This window comes from Nannospalax galili, unplaced genomic scaffold (assembly GCF_000622305.1).
Source record: "Nannospalax galili isolate Female #2095 unplaced genomic scaffold, S.galili_v1.0 scaffold1359, whole genome shotgun sequence".
In the NCBI taxonomy this organism is placed as follows: domain Eukaryota; kingdom Metazoa; phylum Chordata; class Mammalia; order Rodentia; family Spalacidae; genus Nannospalax; species Nannospalax galili.
In genome coordinates this window covers 5,402-28,244 of record NW_008342089.1, presented here as the reverse complement: position 1 = coordinate 28,244, position 22,843 = coordinate 5,402, and the positions used below count along the sequence as shown (strand labels likewise).

The 22,843-nt window shown below is 45.5% G+C and overlaps 2 protein-coding genes across 2 annotated transcripts in view; both read right to left on the bottom strand.

The window, feature by feature from the left end:
• Cabin1 (calcineurin binding protein 1) overlaps positions 1-15,412 on the bottom strand; it is a 166,664-nt gene extending 151,252 nt beyond the window's left edge. Inside the window, exons 1-4 of the mRNA XM_029565813.1 lie at positions 15,289-15,412; positions 3,931-4,006; positions 3,375-3,467; positions 120-233 (exon numbers count right to left, since the gene is read on the bottom strand). Of these exons, the coding sequence (XP_029421673.1) occupies positions 120-233; positions 3,375-3,467; positions 3,931-3,933 (210 nt within the window). The 5' untranslated portion in view covers positions 3,934-4,006; positions 15,289-15,412. The remainder of the gene's footprint in view (positions 1-119; positions 234-3,374; positions 3,468-3,930; positions 4,007-15,288) is intronic.
• A 5,289-nt stretch (positions 15,413-20,701) lies between these two features.
• Positions 20,702-22,843, bottom strand: Ddt (D-dopachrome tautomerase; the record flags this gene model as incomplete). Its single annotated transcript, XM_008837876.3, is given in 3 exon segments — positions 20,702-20,991; positions 22,415-22,590; positions 22,827-22,843. Coding segments are annotated over 3 exon segments (266 nt in total), but the record flags the coding sequence as incomplete, so codon positions are not given.

Here is a 22,843-nt window from a genome sequence, read left to right as displayed (position 1 = left end):
TTATTTTGATATATCACAGTGAAAGATTTATCGTCCTCTTTTTTTTTTTTTTTTTTTTTTTTTTTTAAAAAAAAAAAAAAAAAAAAAAAAAATCACAGCCCAGCCTGTCAGTGCCTCACCTCCCGTAGTAGGCGTGCCTCCAGGAGCTCGTGGTAGGCCTTCGCAGACTCCTCAAATCTGTCGTGTTTCTGTAGATCCAGAGCCTTGTGGTATAAGGCAAAAGCCTCTGCTTCCTGCAAACCAAGAAAAGAGATGTTTTCACACCATACAAAGTTTAATCTTTTTAAACCAAAAATACGTGTAAGGGGAAGATTGTAAGTCACTGCAAGAAAACTGTCAGTTACAGCCTCTACAGTGAAAGAAATGCTACTACTACTGCAGTCTCCAGAGCTTATAACTGGGAAAAGAGGTCCTTATGAGCGCCTCAAGAAAACAGGGGTGCAGACACCACTGAGTGTAGACAAGAACAGAGACAACATAAAAAGTAGGGACACAGAGTTAAGGGCAGTCAAAGTTGGGCCCACCAGGGGCATGGAGCAGAGCAAGCAAGGTTGAACCCTTTCTAGGTAAAACCAGAAGAGAAGTCACACAGGCCAGAGTAGGGGAGAGCACCCAAAAGATGTGCACAGCCCTCTAAGAAGTATTTATATGATCTTCATCCATGGTTCCTAATGTGGAATTTCTAAAACTTCTGCTATTTCCTGGATGACACCTGAGTTTATGTTAATGAGCTGACAGATGGTTGGGTCTCTAGATAGCTTTAGAATAGGGCTAGTAGCCAGAGAACCATTTAGATGGTGGGGGTTTCAGTTGCCCCACAACCTCCAAGAAGGAAGGAGGGCTAGAGATTGAGCTGCTCCCTGGTAACCCTCATAATAGAAGCTCCATTAAAAATTCCCCAAGCATGGAGTCTAGGATGCTTTCAAGTTGGAGAACACATAAAGGTGCTAGGGGGGTAGTGTACTCAGCACCGCACCTTGCCCTGTGCATCTCTTCCTGAGTTGTGTCCTTTCTAATAAACTGATAAATGTAATTAAAGTGCTTTCCCGAGTCCTGTGATTAATATAAGCAAATTCTTGAATCTAAAATAGGAAGGACAAGAATCCTCGACTCTGTAGCCAAGCCAGACAAGATGTGTGGGTGGCAGTGCCTACAACTGGCATGTGAAATAAGTCTAGTGGGACTGAGCCATTAAAACTTGCAGAGTCTTGGGCCAGCGAGATGGCTCAGCAAGTGAAAATGCTTCCTGCTGAGCCTGATGCCTTGAGTTCAATCCCTGGGACCCATGTGGTAGCAAGAAAGAACCAATTCTCCCAAGCTGTCCTCTCTGACCTCCACACAAACACTGTGGCACACATGTACCCTCGCCCACTCACTCATACACACACACACAATAAATGCAATAATTTTTTTAAAACTTGTGGAGTCTTAACAAGTATGGTGGCACACACCTTTAATCCCAGCACTTAGGAGTCAGAGGCAGATGGACCTTTATTTGAGGCCAGCCTGGTCTACATAGTGAGTTCCAGGTCGGCCAGGATGACAGTGAGACTTGTCAACAAACAAACAAACAAACAAAACAAAAATGTGTGGAGTATCAAGCTAACCCTGGGTGAGTGCCAGAACTGACTGAATTGGACAACAATGAGGCAGTGTCTGCAGAGTTAGAGATTTGGTACAGGGGTACCAAAAAAAAAAAAAAAAAATCACCCTATGCATTTGATATCAGAATACTGTATTTGATCCCCAACATTGTGACAGATCAAAAAACTGTACACACAGTACAAAAAACTGTACTGTGCTGTGACTAAAAACAATTCAGTATAAACTATTTCCACTACTGCTCCCTCTGTGTGTGTGTCGGGGAGGGGGCAAGTGCATGCGTGAACATGCGCTCTAACACTGGGCCTGGAAAGGATAATAATCACCTCTAATAATACTCCCACAGACAACCCTCACAGACAGGGACAAGTAGACTTCGGAGCGAGAGCTCTGGAACTGTTCTGGTTTCTCTCACTAAAAAAAGCAGGGGTGCCAGGTATGGTGGCGCACACCTTTAATCCCAGCACTCGGGAGGCAGAGGCAAGTTGATCTCTGTGAGTTCGAGGCCAGCCTGGTTTACATAGTGAGTTCCAGGACAGGTGAGGCTACAAGGGAGACCCTGTCTCAAAAAGACCAAAAAAAAAAAAAAAAAAAAGAAAGAAAAAAAAGCACGGTTATGTAGGCAGTTTATTATAGGAGAAAGAAGAAGACAGGAGGAAAGCTTTGTATCAGAGGACAACATGGGTGTGCTGGAGAGCTTCAGTTGTCAAGTTGACAGACCTGGAAAAAGGGAATCTCATGATAGAATTTCTTCCACCAGATGGCCTAGGGCATGTCTGTGAGGTGTTTTCTTAATTGTTAAGTGATATGGGATGGTCCAGTCCATGGTGGGCAGTGCTACCTCTACGCAGGTGGGCCTAGGTATAAGAAAGCCAGGCTGAGCCAGGCCAGAGAAGCAAGACAGAAAGCAGCATTCCTCCATGGTCTCTGTTTCAACTCCTGCCTCTAGGTTCCTGCTTTGGTTTCTCTCAAAGATGGACTGTGACAGGGATATGTAAACCAAATAAACTCTTGCCTCCCTAAGTTGGTTTTGGTCAGAATGGTTGTTCTGTTCTGTTTTGGTTTTTGTTTGTTTGTTTGTTTTATTTATTTTTTGTTCTTTTTGAGACAGGGTCTCTATGTAGCCCCAGCTGGGCTGGAACTCACTATATAGACCAGGTTGGTCTCACTCTTACAGAGATTCACCTGCCTCTGCCTCTCAAGCGCTGAGATTAGAAAGCTAACTAGGACAGTGGGTATGAGAAGGAAGGGATTGAGGAAAGGAAGGAGGGATAAAGAGAAAGAGGAAGAGACAGAGGCTAGCTGAAATGGGAGAGTTACCAAGCAACATAGTAGAGACATGATCAATACCCTAGAAAGGGTAAGACTGGATACACAAACATGTAGAGATCTGGAGCAAGATCCCAGGCAGTTCCCCTCTGCAGTCTCTGTACCTGAAGGCAATATAGGAGGTAACTCTGAAACACTGTCTACCATAAACACTGTACTGTTCCCCAGATATGCCTACACACAGCAAGGATGGATGAAAAGCTGGCCCCAGCTGGGGAAGTGTACTCTATGACTGAACTCGTATACTCAGAGAACATACAGCTCTTCAGTATGACTGTCTCCTGAGTGAAGCAGGCTTAACATGAGACAGAGAGCCAGCAATCTTTCAAAATGGAATTTTGCCAGTAAAGCACCACTGAGAGGTCAAATGCATTTAAAATGAGGTTCCAACTATAGAAATGAGAAGCAAGGTCTACCTTAGAGGGAGAGCTTAGAGAGTATACCTGGGCCTCCTTTGTCTGGGTTTTGTGACTTTTAAAGCTTCCTTCATGGTCATCTTCAACTGTGGAGCTGGCATTTAAGGCTGCAATTCGAATCTAGGAATGAGGAAGAACAGCGTTGCTTTCAGATGAATACAATTCTGCTTCAGCATATATTCTAGTCCACTTTAAAAATCTATGGGGAAATGAACCACAAATAATCACCCAGGGGGAGGGGGCAGAGAATCAGGGGGATGATGTCAATCCATGTGGAAAGCACATCCTGGATTCTGTCCACTGCAAAAGGAACAGAGGCTGGGGACACCCAGCTACTGCTCAACACAGTGGAAGACCTGGAGATTAACAATCCTATCAAAACATGCTAATTTTGTGTCTTTTCAACAAATGTGATGAAGGCCTATAAGCAACTTCAACAGCCAGTTAAGTATCCAGACCCATATGTGCACCAACAGTGCCCCCTGGGAGGAAGGGTACACCAGGAAAATGCCCCTATCCCCAGGGGCAAAGTGACAGAAAACACTGGCACCAGCAACACAGGGAGGCAGGCATTGGTTCTTACCATATTCAGAGATTCAGCACCACCACGGAGGATCACTTCCCATCACTGGTAGAAGATGTGCCAGTCAACAAATCCCCTAAGGAGGAAACAACAGATGAAAAGGTCCAGGAAGAGCCAGAAACACCACAGTGCTAGAGCCTACCTGTGTTTTAGAAATGTTAATGAGAAAAAAAACACAGAATTATAGGTAGGTAGGCCAGTTTGAAGGGTTTGAAAGATACCAGGACTGGCAAGGATGTGAAGAAATTAGAACTTCGTATGTTGTTCTTGGGAACATAAAACACAGCACCCCTTACAGAAAACAGGCAGCTCCTCAAAATGCTAGACAGAATTAGCATATGATCTGGAAGTTCCACTCCCATGTATGTATTCAAAAGAAAGGAAAACATATTCACATCAAAACCTGCTCGCAAATATACAGAGCAGCATTATTCCTAATAGCTAAAAAGTGGAATCAACTCAATGTTCATCAACTGATGAATAAGTAAAAGGGGGAAGGTCCATGAAGGAATACTGTTCAGTCATAAAAAGAGTAAGATTCTAACACACACTACAACATGGAGGAACCCTGTAGAACTATGCTAAATCAAAGATGCCATATACAGCCAGGCATGGTGGTTTAATCCTAGCACTTGGGAGGCAGAGGCAGGAAGATCTCTGTGAGATCACTACCAGGATGGTCTACATAGCGAGTTCTAGGCCACCTGGAACTAGAGGAGACCCTGTCTCAAACTAAAAGAAATAAAAAGAAGAAAAAGATGCCATATACAAAAGACTCCGTTAATCTGGTTCTAGTTCTGTGACACATCTGGAATAGATAAAATGGATTAGTAGGCTGTGGCAAATCAGATTGTATCCTGCTCTAAGTTAGCCTGTGTTGTATCAAGCAATGGTTTTTGAGGTTGTGCCCAGCCCTGAGAGACTCGCTTTTACAAGAAGCTTTTGAGTCCATTTAAAGATGCCGACTAACTACGCACACAGGTGGACATGGGACTGGCACCCTCATGCAGCAAGACTAATGCATGTGCTATTTATTCCTGGAGTAGAAAGGGAGCCACCCTCTAAGTTTATCGAGGTAAAGTGGAACTACAATGGCACATTGGACATTCTAAAATCCCATCAGAGAAACCAAGAACTTCTTAGAAACACTAGACTAAGGTAAGGGTGCAACCCCTCACCTGGACCCTCTAAGGAGGGTGACACCTAGCACTGCAATAGCCAAGAGTGCCCACCAGCCTGTCATGTAGGAATTGCTGTGAGCAGAGAACTCCCAGCCTTCTTTAGCTCAGCTCGGCCCCTGCTGTTGACACAACTACTCAGCTGCTGCCTGCCTGTCCTGTTGCCCATTTGGATGCCATCCAGGTGCCATCTCTATGCCCTTCATCATCTGGACCCAGTGCTGCTCTCTGGCCTCTGCAGCTGGACTCAACTCTGCAGCTTCCCTCTCAAACCTGTGACTGCTGCAGCCTGACTCAGCTGGCCATCTTACCGCAGAGACTCCACATCTCGACCAGCTTTCCTGCTTCTCAGGACTTTTGTAGCCTCCTGAACTCTGCATGGCCTCTTAACTCTTTCATCAATTCTGTAACCTACACATAGACATATATAGAGATATATTTACTATGCAATTTATGTGGGGTTTTTTTTTTTCAATCCAAAACGTGTTTACTGGGATGATTTCCTATTCGTCTTCATTCAGGGTATTTTCAGTGCTGCTTCTCCTGAAGGAATGTCCCTCTGTGAGCCTTGCTTTTCTGCCTGTAGGCTGACAGCGAACAGTGGCGCAGACAACACACAAGACAGTCATTTGCATGTGATTAAAGACCCCAGTGACTTTCTAACACCCTGAACTTCACATCCACAACGTAGGAATTGGGGCTCTGCACTAGGTGTTTCTTTTTGTGTTTCCTCTTCTCCTCTGGAAACGGGAGATTTCTTTGTGAGTAGCATGTTCTGTAGGGAGGTTTCACCACTGGAAAAGGTTATTATCTAATTTGTAATGTGCAATCTGAGAGTTAATATTAGTAATTAAGATGGGAAAAAAAAACAAACCTGTGCTTACCCTGGTCAGCGTTATTAAGGAAGTATGAGTATCTGGAAAATTGTTGCAATTAAAATCACCATACCTTGTGAATTTGTTATTCTGTTTCTATTACCATTATTTTATTAGTATAATTATCGATTAATGTTTTGACATTGTCGAAAGACATGAACATGTTCCTCTATGTTTCTGACACAGCATGCTCAAAATGAGAAGGATAATTGGAGAATGCTATGGCTTGGGTATGATCTGCCCCTCCAAAACTCATGCTGAAATCAGTTCCCAATGTGACAGTGTTAAGAGATGGTGGGCCAAGTCTGGAGAGATGGTTCAGCAGTTAAAAGCACTTGCTACTCTTCCAGAGGACCTGAGTTTGGTTCCCAGCACCCACACAGTCTAGAACCCAGGTTCAGTACCAGTACCTGCATGGTGTCTAACAACCATCCATAACTTCATTTCCAGGGATCCAACGCCCTCTCCTGGCCTCCAAGGGCATTGCACAACACAGGTGCACTGACATACATGCAGGCAAAACACTCATACACATAAAATAAAAATTTCAAAATCCCATTATAAGCTTGTATCTAGGCAATTATGAAAATCAATGCCTGGCTGTGGTAGGACATACTTGTAGCAAACCAGCACTTGGAAGGCTGAGGCAGGTGGATTATAGCCTGGGCTACAAAACAAGACCGTGTCTGTAGAAAAAAAAAAAAAATTAAGGAGCCAGGAATAGCGTCACAGCCTATAATTCCAGCACTCAAAAGGCTGAGGAAGAAGACCACAAGTTAGAGGACTCTGTCAAAAACGGCAGATTTAGGGAGTACGTAATGGAGCCTTCCTGCACTGCTGCTGAGAGTATGAGATGGCATACCTGCTCATGCTCAGGAATAGAGCACAACAGCTCCTCAAAGAACTATACACACAATGACCTATGAGTCAGCAATTCCAAAAGTTACATGATAAACTGAGCATGGTGATGCACACCTATAATCCCAGCACTCACAAGGTAGAAGCAGGAGGACCAGGAGTTCAAGGCCAGTTTGGGCTACATGGCCACCCCCACCCCCAAAAAAGAGGAGGACCAGGGCAACAGTTCAATGAGTGAAAACACTTGTGCAAGCGTGAGAACGGAAGTTCAAATCCCCAGAACCCATGTATACAAGCCATGTGAGCACAGGTACAGGAGAGATGGCTCAGGAGTTAAGAGTACATACCGCTCTTGCAGAGGACCTGAGCTCGATTCCCAGCATTGGTGTTGGGTGGCTCACAACTATCTATTAAATCTGTCCAGCTTCAAGGAGATCCAACACCTCCAGCCTTCATGGCAAATACATGTGTGCGTGCGCGCGCGCGCGCACACACACACACACACACACACACACACTTAAAAATAATATAATAAACCTTTAAAGAAAACAAAGCTGAGCACAGGTGCATGTGTCTGTATCTCAGTGCTCCTATGGCAAAATGAGGTGGAGATGGGAGAATCCCTGGCAGTGGACAGGCCAGCTAGCCTGGCAGACACACCAGGGAATAAGAGACCCTATTCTCAAAACAAGGTGAAGGGCAGATCAGATAGCTCAGCCAGGAAAGGCATAGGCGTGACAGCCTGAGTTCATTCTCCAGAATCTACATTAATGTGGAGAGAACAAACTCTACAAAGTTGTCCTCTGACTTCTGCACGTGTAAGACCCCCTCCTAACACACACACACACACACACACACACACAATCATAAACACACACACAATAATAATAAAGTTAAGAAAAATAAGTTGGGATGGAAAGATGGCTCAGCAGGTAAAGACACATGCAATAAAAGCATGACAATTCAATTTGATCTCCAGAACCCCCATAAAGGTGGAAAGCAAGAACTGACTCACAAAAGTTATCATCTGACCTCTACATGTATGCTCATATACATACATCATACATACAATAATAATACTGTTAATTTGGGTTTTTTTGAGACAGAATCTCCCTGTAGGCCCAGTTGGCCTGGAACTCACTATGTGGAACAGACTGGCCTTGAACTTACAGAGATCCCCTTGTCTCTGCATCTCGAGTGCTGGGTTTATTAAAGGCCTGTACCACCATACCCAGGGCAATAATAATTCTTTTAATATATATAATAAAGGTAGAAGGTAAGAAACAACACTCAAAGTTGTCCTCTGAATTTACATGCATGCTGTGGCAAGCATACACATAAACTCACACACATGCACACACACACTCAGTTGGTAAAGTACTTGCTGTGCAAACATGAGGACCTGAGTTCAGGTCCCCAGCATCAACATATAAGCCTGGTACAGCAACATGCATGTATAACCCCAGTGCTAGTAGACAGACAGACAGATCCCTGGAACGTTTTAGCAAGCCAATCTAGCTACTGGTAAACTCCAGGTTTGGTGAGAGACCCTGTCTCAAAAAATAAAAGTGGAGATGGGGCTGGCTGGAGAGATGGCTCAGCTATTAAGAGCACTGACTGCTCTTGAAGAGGAGCCGGGTTCAATTCCCAGAATCCATATGGACACTAACTCCAGTTCCAAAGGATCCAATGCCCTCTTTGAACCGTTACAGGCATTGCACGACAGGGGTGCACTTACATACATGCAGGCGATACACTCAGACACATTAAATATTTAAAAAACAAAGTGGAAAGCAACTCTCAACATTGACCTTTGGCCTCCACATGCACACATACATGCACAGGCATACATATACAAACACAAACACAAACACATGTGTATACCACACACACACACACACACACACACACACACACACACACACAGTGGTGGTTTGAATGAGAAATGTCTCCCATGGACTCAAGATTTTGAACACTTGATATATGGTCCTCAGTTGGTGGTGCTGTTTGGGGAAGTCATGGAATCTTTAGAAGGTGGAGGCTTGCTGGAAGAAGTGTGTCACTGGAACCAGCTATGAGAAATCATAGCATTGCCCACTTCCAGTTTATTCTCTCTGCTTCCTGTGTACCACTGAAGATGTGAACTCCAGCTGCTGCTACTATGCCCTCCCAACCATTATGGATTCTTAACCCTTTGGAACCATAAGCCAAAATAAACACTTCCTTCTATAAGTTGCCTTGGTCATGGTATTTTACCACAACAATAGAAAAGTAACTAATATACACATATACATAAATCCATAATTCAAATTCACTATCATCAACAGCCACAAAAGAAGAAAGGCCCATCTATCTAAAAATTTTTACATTTCCTATTAAACAATTCTGGTCAGGTGTAGTGGCCAGCAACCAGGAGGCCAAGGTAGGAGGGAGATCATAAGTTCAAGTCTAGCCTGGGCTATATAGTGAGATCCTGTCTGAAGTAAGGAAAAAACTTCTACGTAAAAGCAAATCCAATTAAAATTGAGAAGCACATATTGTGTGAAAACACAATTAAATATCTAAGTGAAAATAATCATACAATTATCTCCATAGAAGAGAAAATGTGGTAAGCCTAGTGTGGTGGCACACGCCTTTACTCCCAGCACCTGGATGGCATAGGGAGGCAGATTTCTGTGAGATTGGTCTACATAGCAGGTTCCAGGTCAGACAGTGAGACACAGTCTTTAAAATGAAAAAATCTGGGGCTATAAAGATTGCTCAGCAGTTAAAAGCAAACGCTGTTCTTACAGTGGACCCAGGTTGGGTTCCAGTACCTACATCACGTGGTTCACAAGTGCCTATGAACTCCAGTTCCAGGGGATCTGATGCCCTCTTCTGGCCTCTGCAAGTATTGCATGTACACAATGCCTATAAAGAAAAGCAGGTACAGACACATATATATGAATTTTTTTTAAAAAAAAACTTTTTAAGAGATCTGAGAAGCCAGGAGTGGTGGTGCATGCCACTAATCTCAACAATCAAGAGACAGAAGCTGGTGGACCTCTGTGAGATTGAAGACAGTCTGGTCTTCATAGTATGTTCCAGGACAGCTGGGGCTATAGGGAGACCCTGTCTCAAAAAACCAAAACCAAACCAAAATAAAGAGATCTGATGAAATTCAACACCCATGCACAATAAGATCATTTCAAGAAAATGATAACTGAAGAGTATTATTTTGCCATGATAAATATAAATACCTTGATCCTAAAGCCAAAATACTATTCAATAGAGAAACACTACAAACATCTCTATTAATAATAGGAATAAAGCCAGGCGTGGTGGTGCACACCTATAGTCCCAGCACTTGGGAGGCAGAGGCAGGCAGATCTCTGAGTTCAAGGCCAACCTGGTCTACATAGTGAGTTCCAGATTGGCTGGGACTACAGGAAGACCCCATCTCAAAAAAAACAAAACAAAAAAAACAAAAAAATAACAATAAATAAATAATAGGAATAAAGCCGGGAAGGCCACTATCTCTGCTATTACCCACCATTGCAATAGGATTATCAGCCAGTGGAACGAGAACAGAGAAGGCAATTGGAGGGTTTGTTTTTTGTTTTGTTTTGTTTTTTATTTTATTTAACAATTGGAGTTTTAAGAAGGGATAAGGGATTTGGAGAGATGAGATGGCTCAGTGGTTAAGACCACTGGCTGCTCTTGCAGAGGACCCAGGTTCAGTTTCCAGCACCCACATAGCAGCTAATAACTGTCTGTAACTCCAGTTCCAGGGGATCCAACTCCCTCTTCTGACCTCCATGGGCATTGTACAAGAGAGGTGCACTTACATACATGCAGGCAATACACTCATACACATAAAATAAAAATAGTTAAATAAAAATATTTTAAGGAGGGCTAAGAGCCAGGCATAGTGGTGCATACCTTTAATTCTAGCACTCAGCATACAGAGGTAGGTGGATCTTTGTGAGATCAAGGCCAGCCTCGTCTACATATTGAGTTCCGGGCCAGTTGTGGCTACAGGGAAACTCTGTCTCAAAAAAGGGGGGGGGGGGCTAAGAAAGCTAGGTATAATCTCAACACTGTAACCCTAGCACTTGGGAGGCTATGGCAAGAGGACTGCAAATTCAAGGCCAGCCTAGGCTACACAACAAGATGCTATCTCAAAAAAATAAAAGAGAATGAGTAAAAAGGTCAGTAATTGCAAATAATAGAATATCTTTTTTAAAAACTCAATGGCAAAACCTATACACTAGTAAAAGAACTTAGTGAAGCAGCATAATATAAAATTAATATAAAAGTCAATACACACAAACCATAAACATTTAATATTACGGTGCATAAAATCCCATTTGTAGTAGCAACAAGATTAAGTTCTTAGGAATCAAATTTGGTTTTTTGTTTATTTGTTGTTTGTATTGGTATTAAGACAGTAGCCCCAGCTGGCCTAGACCTCACTTTGTAGACCAGGCTGGCTTTGAACTCACAGAGATCCACCTGCCTCTGTCTCCCAAGTGCTGGGATTAAAGGTGTGTGCCACCATACCTGGCAGGAATCAAATTTGTAAGAGATCTGCAACCTCAGCAAGGAAAATTTTTAAACTCTACTGAAAGACACTAAAGTGAACTTGAACAAATGGAATGGCAGCTCTTCTCTTTGGGTAGAACTCACCAATATAGACACAGCAGTTCTCCTGAAGTTAGTTTATGAAACTCTATGTGGCTCCAATAAAAACACCAACAAAATACAGACAAGTTGAAACAAAAGATCATTTGGAAAAACAAAAATGTAAGACTACTTAGGAACATGGTGCAAGTAAAAACCTGTAAGAAGGGGCTAGGCCCAGAGGTGGGTTGCCCCCCTATGAGCTGTTGGCCTGAGGGACCCTGGAGGTCCCCAAAACAATAAAGGCCATTGCCAATAATATTGGTTGTATACCAGAAGTGGACAGAGGGACTCTATTGCTGAAGACACTGCTTGATGTGAGTGCATGTGAGTGCAGGAAACAGAGAAATCAACCTTGGACTAAGCTAGAAATTCCTTGCCACTGGATGGGTGGCTTTTATGGTGCCAAAAAGGTGATATGCAGATGATGGGGGGGCGGGGAGAATAGTCCCCTATAATTCTGCTCAATGACAGGCCCGAATGTTGCACTATCAATATACCAAACAAGGTGTTCCTGTCGGTGCAATAGTGGAGCATCTAGTGTATGTACAACCAGCAAATTTTCAATTGGATATAATGCCCACTCCTAGGGGTGGAACACACATCTGGTATTGTAGACAAGGCCAACCCCCTGCGGCAGGGGAGAACATAGGCCCCAGTGGGACGCCACTGCAATTGTTTTGCTAGATGGATGTGATGCAATTGCTAAAATACCATCCAAGCATTGGTGTTTATACCAATAGGTTAAGTTATTATAGCAGCCATCGTTTAGATGTTCTTGCTTCTTGCTGTTTGTGTTTTTACAGTAGATGGAATCCCACTGAAATGGGCCAACAGCCCATGAAAAACTGACAATGCAGAGACCCAGAAGTTCAGTGCCTTGCCACAATAGGAGGAAGATCATTCCATACCTACCACCCCTATCCATGGCTCAGAGACTTTTGCAGAAGAGGTTGGTAGAAAGCATGTAAGAACAGAGGAAGGGGTGGCGTGTTAACTGGAAGTGTCCTCCGACCACCATGCTGGCAAGGTATAGTCACACCTCCTTCCCATGCTCATCGAGGAGTGGAGGGGGGAGTCAGTTGCCCCTCCTACCCAATCAGTCAACCTTACCTATGTGTGGGGAAGGGGCTAAGGATATATAAGCTGAGAACACTAGGAGGCACCTCTCTCACCATTTTCTGCAGCTGTCGGGGAGTCACAAGATCTATATTTGTGTGTGGACTTTACAGTGCAGCCATAAATGGGGTGTGTGGGGGGTGCCCATTCCTCTGTAAATAAACCCCCAACCCTATGCTCTGTTAAAAAAAAAAAAAAGAAAATGATGGGTGTTTGGATAGATGAGAGGGATCTGACTAGACTGAAAGTGGATGGACTTGCACTGGGGAACATCTGGGGACACTGACTTAACACAGTGGGTGTTAACACACAGGAGTATATGGGTTCCAGTAGTGGGAGCTATGGGAGGGCGCTGGTGGGGATGGGGCTATAAAGATGATTCAGATTGATTGATACATTCTGTATGAAATACAACAAAATTTAATAAAAACAAATTTTTTTTAAAAAGGGCTAAGCCTTATCCAATATTAACACATACAATACAAATCATTACTGATTAAAACAGGAGGCATATAGAGCTTAGGTCCAGAATTACACTCAAGTGTGTATGGGCTATGGTTCGGATTCAGTTTGAATGTGTTCCCAAAAGTTTCATGGGTCTCCATGATGCAATGTTGGGAGAGTGTGATCTCTCAGAGACAGTACCTCAGGTACTCAGGTTTGGCAGCAAGCATCTTTACCAGAATCAAGATAGCTGTGTATAAAGGTGCTTGCCATGCAAGCCTGACACCTGACTTCAATCCCTGGAACCCACATAAAGATAGGAGAGAACTGACTCCATGTTATCCACTGACCTCCACACACACAAATACCATGGCATGTACCTCCCCCATACAAATAATCAAACAATCAATTAATTAATTTTTTAAGCTGGGCATGGTGGCCTATAATCCCAACATCCAGGAGGAGGCAGGAGGATTGTTGCAAGTTCAAGGCCAGCCTGGTCTATTATACACAGGGAATTCCAAGACAGGCAGGGCTATATAATGAAACCCTGTCTCAGGGAAAAAAGAAAAACAACAAAACCGCACTGCTGGCTCAGCTGTGGAGAACCAGCATTACTCTCACATAAATGCAAAGTGACGTAATCATTGGGTAAAGTAATTTGACAGTATCTAAGAAAATTCCACATTCACTTATATTTCACCCCAGCAATTCTACTCTAAAGAATCTACCCTGAAGGGGCTGGAAAGATGGCTAGGTAGTTAAGAGCACTTACTGCTGTTGCAGAGGATGAGGTTTCAGTTCCCAACACCCACATGGTGGCTAATACCCATCCTTAACTCCAGTTCCAAGGGCTCTGAGGTCCTGTTCTGGCTTTAGAGGGCACCAGACATGCAAATGGTACACATACATATATGTAGGCAAACACCGAACACACAAATAAAATCTTTTTATATATAAAAATATTTTTTTACTGTTGTTTTTTGAGACAAGGTCTCACTATGTAGCCCCAGCTGGCCTGGAACTGCCTATCTAGGCAGAACATCCCAAGCTGGCCTCTATCTCACAGCAATATGCCTGCCTGTGCCTCCAGAGTGCTGGGATGAAAGGCATGTGTCACCACACCTGGCCTAAGTTTCCAAACTCTTTAAGCTATGGTCTCCATAGCCCAAGAACACTTGATAAGAAAAGCAACATGGAGGCCTTCAGCACCCTGATGGAGTGATAAGCAGTGGTTGGGCCTGCTGGGGCCTAGGAGTCTGGAAGTTTTGCATTGTGGTAGACCTGACCGTGACTGTCATAGCACAGATGGCTCTCTCTACTTATGTTCACTCTGTGGTAGCAAGCTCTGGACTAGACAAGGCTTCTGCAAGCTTACCACTCACTGCTTTTGTTATTGCCCAAGAGCAAAGGATCCTTTTTTTCCATTTTTAGTGAAATAAAAGACACATAGAAATTACCAGAAAACCCCACCTATTTAACATTTAAATTTCAGTATCTAGGGGGCTGGAGAGATGGCTCAGCGGTTAAGAGTACTGACTGCTCTTGCAGAGGACCCAGGTTCGATCCTCTTGCAGAGGACCCAGGTTCGATCCTCAGCACCCACATGGCGGCTACGAACCGTCCTTAACTCCAGTTCCAGGGGAATCCGAAGCCCTCTTCTGATCTCCGCAGCATTGCACAACACGGGTGCACTCACTTACATGCAGGCAATACACTCATACACATAAAATAAAAATAAAATATTTTTAAAATCATAGTGGAACACACTCATGTATCGTCTTGGACTTTATCCACACAACTGAGTTGTATGCCCCCTAAAAAACCTAAAATACGTACCACTAAAAGTATTATCATATTTACATTGTAATAGAAACGTATCCAAAAAAAAAGTTTCCCAGCCCCTGAACAAGACCATTCTAAGGATATTCTATATCTAAATCCAAAATGAATCATATTCTGGAACTTTAGCCCCATGGTCTTAGGCTGCCCGTACTCGAACCTGTAAGATCTTGAGGTTAGTTAAGTGGTCCCCAAATCCACCGGTGGAGAAACCCCAAGTGCCCGGTGAAGTCTGTCTCCCAGGACTCGCCTCCTCCAGGGGGGCAGTGCAGCTAAATAGTCAAGACCCTCAAGTCGGGGTCGATCTAGCAGCCTGGTGACTTTAACCTTACCTGGGCATCAATTTCCACCCCTGTAAATGACACTGATGCCACACTCACCCCGTGGGGCTGCTGTGAAGGAGAGTGAAAGGACGCAAGGAAAGGGCTGGGTCCGGCGCTATACCCCCCAGACGTGGACGCACAGGTGGCTCCTGCGACGGCCCGGGGCACCTACCGACGGCGGCCCACGCGGGACACTCCGGGGCGGCGGGAGTCTGGAGGAGGCTGCGGGTCAGGCCGAGGCCTGCCGGGTCGCTGCGGGTCCCGGACCTCGCGTTCCCCGGCTGAGGCTGCGAGGATGCGGGGCACCCGGCGTGCTCACGTGGTTCCACCCGCCGCGGAGCCCCAATCCAGGGGCCTCGCCCGAACCTGAGGCCCGGGAACGCACCAGGCGTCTCCACGGCAACAGCCCGTGCACCCAGACCCCCTGCGCCAAGCCGGCCGCGCGCCTAACAAGGAGTATTCCCATTGGCCAGGGTGCCGGCCTTGCCAGCCAATCAGCGTGGGCACACACCGCCCACTCGCCCGGCGCGGTCTCGGACGCCCTGCAGGGGGCGCCTCTGAGTCTCTGGCGTGTGTTCCTCTCCCGCGCGCTGGGACCGGTGGCTGCCGGCTCAGGAGTCTGCTGACCTCGTACTCCTGGGGGCTCAGAGCGCTAGCTCGGATGGACTCCCCGCCCTGCCAGCCGTTTGTTCAGTCAACTTCTCACATTCTAGTCCAAGCTAGCCTTGAACTTGGGGCAATCCTCCTGCCTCGGCGTCCCGGCTGCTTGGATGACAGGCATAGCCCACCATAGTGCCAGTAGCAGCGCTGGCGAAGCACCAGCTTGGTGACAGGGTCCCCAGGAGTCGCTAGATGAAGGGCTGTGCATTCTTGCCAAGGTCCTAGGGCAGGTGTTCTGGAGTCAGAACTAGGAACAAATGAGCCAGGGCTTTCTCAGTCGTTCTATAGGACGAGTCTCACCCTTTCCTGAAATAAATTAAAACCCAAATGATATAGATACATATGGGTCGGGGCAGGGGAGGTATTGAGGAGAGAAGATCCAATTAAGAAAGGGATGTGAAGAGCAGAAAACTGAAAAGAGGCTCCAGGAAACCTGATAAGGGTCTGAAGTGGAAGAGGTTACTCACTTGGGAACCAATTATCAATCAATCAATCATTTTGGGGAGGCAGGGTTCACATTGGTCGAATTCATAGTTATCTTTTAAAGTAATTTTAAAGTAATTTTTTTGCTTTAAAAATAATATTTTATTAAGTCTTTGAGAAATTCATACAATGTATTTTGATAATATTCACCCCCCCAGGATGATTTAAATAACAATATTGTGGCCTTGTAAACCTTTTTATTTATTTATTTATTTATTTATTTATTTATTTATTATTTTTTGCAACAGGGTCTCACTATGTAGCACTGGCTGGCCTAGAATGTATATGAGGCTGGCCTTGAACTCACAGGATTACTCTGCCTCCTGAGTGCTAGGATTAAAGGCATGCACCACCATGCCCAGCTATTTTAACCTTATTTTAAAACAGTAAAGAAACAAAAACTTGTTTTCTTAAGAAAACTAATGACAGTAAGAACCATGCTAAATAACTTTGTTCAGTACAAATATGCCAGGAGATACGAAAACTTGTATCAACCTTGATTTTAAAAATAGACTGCAAAGGAGAGGGAAGACTAGACAGTACAGGAACAGGTAGTATTAAAATTGTGTGAATAGGGGCTGGGAGATGGTTCAGCTGTTAAGAGCACTGGCTGTTCTTGCAGAGAACCTGGGTTCAGTTTCCCAGCACCCACATGGCAGCTAACAACCACCCACACAACCTCTGTGGCATTGCATGCACATGGTACACCTACATATATGCAGGCAAAACACTCATACACATAAAATTAAAACAAAGTGTGTGAATAGCAAGTCACATGCACACAGACCTGTGCCTGTGCATATTAGGGAAGCTGAGACAGGAGGACTGTCACAAGTTCTACACAGCAAACTCAGACTAGCCAGGGCCAGATAGACATACTATCTTATAAATATAAATAGATAAATAAATAAATAGTGAATAATATGCATGTTAGATCCAGTTCCCATCACTCAGTTCTCAGTTGTATCTGAAAAGTTAAGTTGGAGTGAAACCTTTAATAAAAGGTGGGAAGGGTAGTCACAACAGCAGGAGCTGTACAAAAAAATTCAAAGGCAAGAAAGGCTATTGATCATGCCATAGCCTCAAACTGAACAGGATTACCAGGAAGCCAAGTTCAGGGCCACCACAGGGTTGGGGAGAATGTTGGAGAAGGGTAGAGAGGCCAATCCATGTAAGCCATCATAAAATAGCACTCAGTGTGGGGTTGATAAGACAGTTGGCTTTTGGTCTGGCTGAGAGTTGACCTCAATGCCATCCTTAGATATAGAACTACTTCCTCACACTGAAACATTCCCACCTAGAGAGAAGTAGGCTCAGAAATCTCAGGAAGTAAATGAAACTTACAAGATGAGGTCAGGAAGCTCCTAAAATTTACAGGATTCACTAGTCTCCTCCCCAAAGTCCTATCACCACAGCCTTTAATCCCAGCACTTGGGAGGCAGAGGTAAACAGATCTGTGAGTCCAAGGCCAGCCTGGTCTACATAGTCAGTTTCAGGTTAGCTGAGACTACAGGAGATCCTGCCTCAGAAAAACAAAAAACAAACAAAAAAATCTCAACATGATATACACTAACAATACAGACCATTAAATGTCTGTTCAGGGAAACAGCACTGAGAAGCGTCTAAGGATCATGGCTATAAACTGTGTGGGACATCTGAAAAAGAGACTGAAATGGAGATTTCCCTCCAGGCCCTTCCCACTGGACCTCTAAATACTCCAAAATGCAAAGGCAAGATACAGCATATAGATGACTCAAGGATGGCATTTCTTCAGTTCTAGTGGCAGACACTGCATTTCCATGCTTGGCATGCTGGGACGTGATTTTGCAAGGTACATAACTGCAAGGAATTTTCAGCAGAAGTCAAGGGGAAAATTCATGTTCTGAGAAAGACCAGAGAAGGTCTCTGAGGTCCAGCCACCCCGTTCTCTGCCTGGCACAGCACTCTATGAAGAGTGAAGGCCTCAGGCTACTCGAAAGAGAGTAGAGGAGCCTCAGAAAGTTCCAGGCCAGACCAACTGCTCCTATGTCCCCACAGAATGGGTGTATAGGCACTCTCCAGGTTGAGTCCTCCAACTCCAATTAGTACTACAAACACATCAAAGCCATAAAGACAGGAAATACTACTTCCACGCTCGAACATCTCCCCCTTTTCATAAACCAAACCCACTGTCTGTGATGGTCTAGAATGGCAAGGAAGGCAGTGGTGAAGTAAAGAATTCATGTTCAATGATATGTTCTCTTCATTTGTCTGACATGAGAAAGGGGAACAGAAAGATTGTGTGGTTACCAGAATTTCTGTATTGTGAGGTACTTAAAACTGGCATCCACCTGTAATAGGACGCCTTCTTGACTGTAACTATGCCATGTTAAAATTTAGGCTGACTCTAGTCTCTGAAATTATCAGGCAGTTTGGCCCAGGGTTATGGGAATACATGTCAGCTAAACCCCAGTTGTCTTGGAAACAGGTCATAGTGTCCTGGAGTGCACCTGCTAACTGTTGATTTATGGCTTCTGTAGGTTATGCTTGGCTTGCTTCTGCAAAATAGTAATTGTTGCTTGATGGAATAGAAATTGTTAAGGGGGCTGTCCACCTGTAAGCTTGGGGACTTAAACTTTTCACCCCTGGTTATGGTTTCTCTGTATAAAATCTTACCTTAGAGATGGCTCAGGGCTACACACTTGGGCTCTGACACCCTTGTGTAGTAGCCCTAGGCAACAACGACTTTCATTTGGCAAAACTTTGAGTGGTTTTCTCTGGTGAAGCACCCCATGACACACCAGCCTGTGACTCTGTCAAGAGGCATCCCTGGAAAGAACAGATCACAAATTCCCTCCATCCTTTGTTCCAGTTGTAGGAATGCAACAGTTATCTCATCCTTGCCAATCTGCCAGGGATCCAAGGGGAAGCGGGTATTTTATCGTTCAGGAATACAGAATGAGATGTCAACTCCTTGGCAAACTTTTTATCCTCCAAGGACCTCACCAGACACTGCCACTGGGAGCTCTCAAGCTACCCCATATCTGTCCATAGCATATTTTGACAGTCGTTCATCCCAGTTAATGATCCTCCGTTGACCTGGACAGGGTAACAGGATGGTCAGGTGCCACTGGTGGCTACACATGGGCCCAGGACACACACAACACAGTGGCATCAGTAGATGTGCTGTGTGCTCAGTTGTATCTGTCAGACTGTGGGCTAGGAGGGCCAGTCCTCCCACTTCTAACTGCAGGCTTCCATGTGCATTCCCAGTGTGAAGGCTCTGACTGTGCTCTGCTCAAGCCCCAGGGCCAGACAGCAACCAGTTGCTGATGGGTGCTCAGACAGCATCCCTTGGTGCCCCAGTGAAATAGCACTGTAGTCTACCTAACACCTTAATTTGTTTCATCCATGTGTCAGACACTCCAGTCTTCTCCCTGGACTCTAGCTTTGCCACTCTGGTCCACATTAATATCCTAGGGGAAGATTCAGATGCTTCTGACCCAACTGGACTAGTCTACCCCTTGGAGCTCCAACCTGTGAAACACCTAAACAGAATGAATGAAGAAGCAACTAAACAGTTCGCCAGGGGAAGACACTCCCAGGCAGAGCTTTGACTGAGAAGCCCCGCCAGACAGTGTCAGGCATCAGCACAGCACAGGCAAATCCACAGGAGATGAACTTTATTTTGTTATGTAGACTATACAGAATGAAAAACTCAATTTGATGTTTCATTGGCATCCTAAAGACAAGGATCACCAACGATCTAACTATATAGGAAAGCAGCACCCAGCAGCGTCTGTCATAAGCCATAAACTAAACTCTGCATGCACCATCTGGACAGGAAGATGGAGACTTCCTTCAGGATCCTCTCCCTATCTGTATAGAATCTGAAATGCAAAGGCATGTAGATTGAGAGTGGGAACAACATCCTTTCTGTTTCTACAGGTATTGCATTGCCCATGTTTGGCATGATTTCTGGGAAGTGCACAGTTCCAATGAAATCTCAACAAGAGTCAGGTACACAATAAAACTCCAGTGAAGCCTGAAATACAGCCGGTCTCATTCCCCAAGCCAGCACAGCAGTCAACAGACAGTGATGCCCAGCTGCCCCAGGCTGAGCACAGGATTCTCCTTATATCATGAGGGTATGCAGGACACTCCAGGCCAGCTGCTCCCATGTTCTCAGTGGTCTACACATGCAGAAAGCAGACCTTCCAGGCTGAGCCCTGCACCCCATATTTCAGTGCTGTAAACACCAAACACCAGCCCCACAAACAGGAAACATCTCACCCCCTTTTCTCTCATGAACAAATCCCACTCTCCAGAGAATCCAGGATACTAGGGAGAGGATTACAGAAGAGGTCATGTTGCAATGATATTCTCTTCATTTATTTATTCATGAGGTTAGGGAACAGGAAAACCGTGAGATGACATCACAGACATAATCTGAAAAAGAGATGTCTGGAGTTGGCATCTACCAAGCCATGACTCTGCCAGGATGGGCTTCTCTGGAAGGGCCTGCAGGCTCACAGGTCACAGATGGCCTGGATTCTTTGTGCTAATCACAAAAATGTCATGACTGTTCCTTTCTTTCCAATCTGCCAGGCCTCCAAGGGGAAGAAGCGGATAATTATCCTTCAAGAAACAGAGAAAGAGATGTCAACGCCTCACCCTCCAAAGTCCCTACCAGGCACTACCACTGGGGACTCTCAGGCCAGCCCTTGGCATATCAGCCCATGGCATATTTTGCCAGCCTGCTCATCCCAATTAACCATCCTCCATTGACCCACACAGGACAACAGGTCAGGTGCAGGTGGTGACTATACATGAGCCCAGGACACAGATAACACAGTTGATTCAGTAGATATGCTGTGTGCTCAGTCGCATCTGTGAGGCTGTGGGCTCAGAGGGGCCAGTCCTCCCACTTCTAACTACAGGCTCCCATGGGCATGCCCAGTGTACCAGACATTTAGCTTGATTCTCAATGCCCAGCTCAAGGCCAGGCACAGGTAGACCCTAACTCAAATATGTGGAATGAATGATTCCCCTACCACAGAGATCACAGGAAGCTCCTGGGGATAGTCTGGCATTGGGGTGGGGTGTAGGCAGGGCTGACAGCCTCTGTTTTCCCATCTGTAAAGTTGGTCTAATGCAGATATCCACCCATGAAGATGGCAAGTCTGCACACAGGGGCCTTGGACAGTACTTGTAAGGATCAAGTGGGATTATGGGTGTAGTGTTCCTGGCACTTGCATGAGTGTGTTACTATTACTATTAAAAGTATTCAGTGTCCCCAACTTAGGGACAACCATCACATTCAACTGTGCCTCCCAACTTTCCTAGGCTAACCAGAGCTCCATTCTGCTTGGTCCTTTCAAACGACCTGTGCTCTTAGTTCCTCACAGACATGGACTAGGAATGAGACTCTAACCCTGTTACAGAGGTGGGTGGGGTAGAATCTTCCTGTGGGGAAACAAGACATTTAGCCTGACCCCCTTTATTTAAAGAGAAAGCTGCAAACTGCAGATGGTTATTTCCAAATTTCTTAGCTGTGGTAGGTGTTTCCACATACAGTCTTATCTGGGTCAAAGGTCTCTGCCTCCAGACATAACCAAATTCCCTCTGACCAGCCTGGAAAAGTTCTCCCTGAAAATCAGAAACCCTGGCTTCTCCATGGTGGTAACTGTCTCCTACCTTGCAAGGTAAGGCAGGGGCTGTGCAGCTGCCAACCTACTGAGCCCTGCAGTGGTCCTCAGGGTGCCTAAGAGCATTCCCAGTACTCAGATGGAAACACTGAGGTTTCCAAAGCCATGCCTTCCCCAGGTCTTACAGGGATGGCTGCAGAGGAAGGAACCAAAATCCTGCAGCCACTCTGACCACAGACCTATTAACCCAGTGCCCATGGAGCAGATGGACCTCTTGGCACTAGGCCCCCTGTGCTTCCTGGGTTGGGCAAGTAATGGATTTTCCCCCAACTTCAAAGGGGGACCCAGAGTTCAGCATCACCGCTCCAGATACTCAATAGTCCCAAACAGGTCCCCTCATTAGCCCTACGTACCTGTCCTGGTCCAGGGACAGCTCCTTGGTGAGGAACTCGAAGAAGCGGGCACTGTGGGCACGGTTCTCCTCGGCAGTTCCTACCACACCGATGGAAGAGACCAGCACCTGGACGCAAGGCTCTGTGGATCCGCCCATGGCCATAGTCAGGCCCGGCCGCAAAGTAACACTCACTCGCTGCAGGGAACACAAAAGTTAAATCCTGAAGCTGGCCAGGCGGGGCTGGCGTCAGGCGGCCGCCATCTGAGAGCCTCGACGTTGGGGTCCGAGCGCCCAGGGTCCGTGGAGGTCAGCCAGGTCAGGGTCATGCCTGGGAAGGGAGCGCCAAGCGCGTTACGGGACCCGGAAGGTCCGAAGGCAGAGGGCGGGGTCCCCACCTCCCGGCACCCAGGGCTCCCCCCATCATCACTCACGTCTTCGGGTTTGCCCA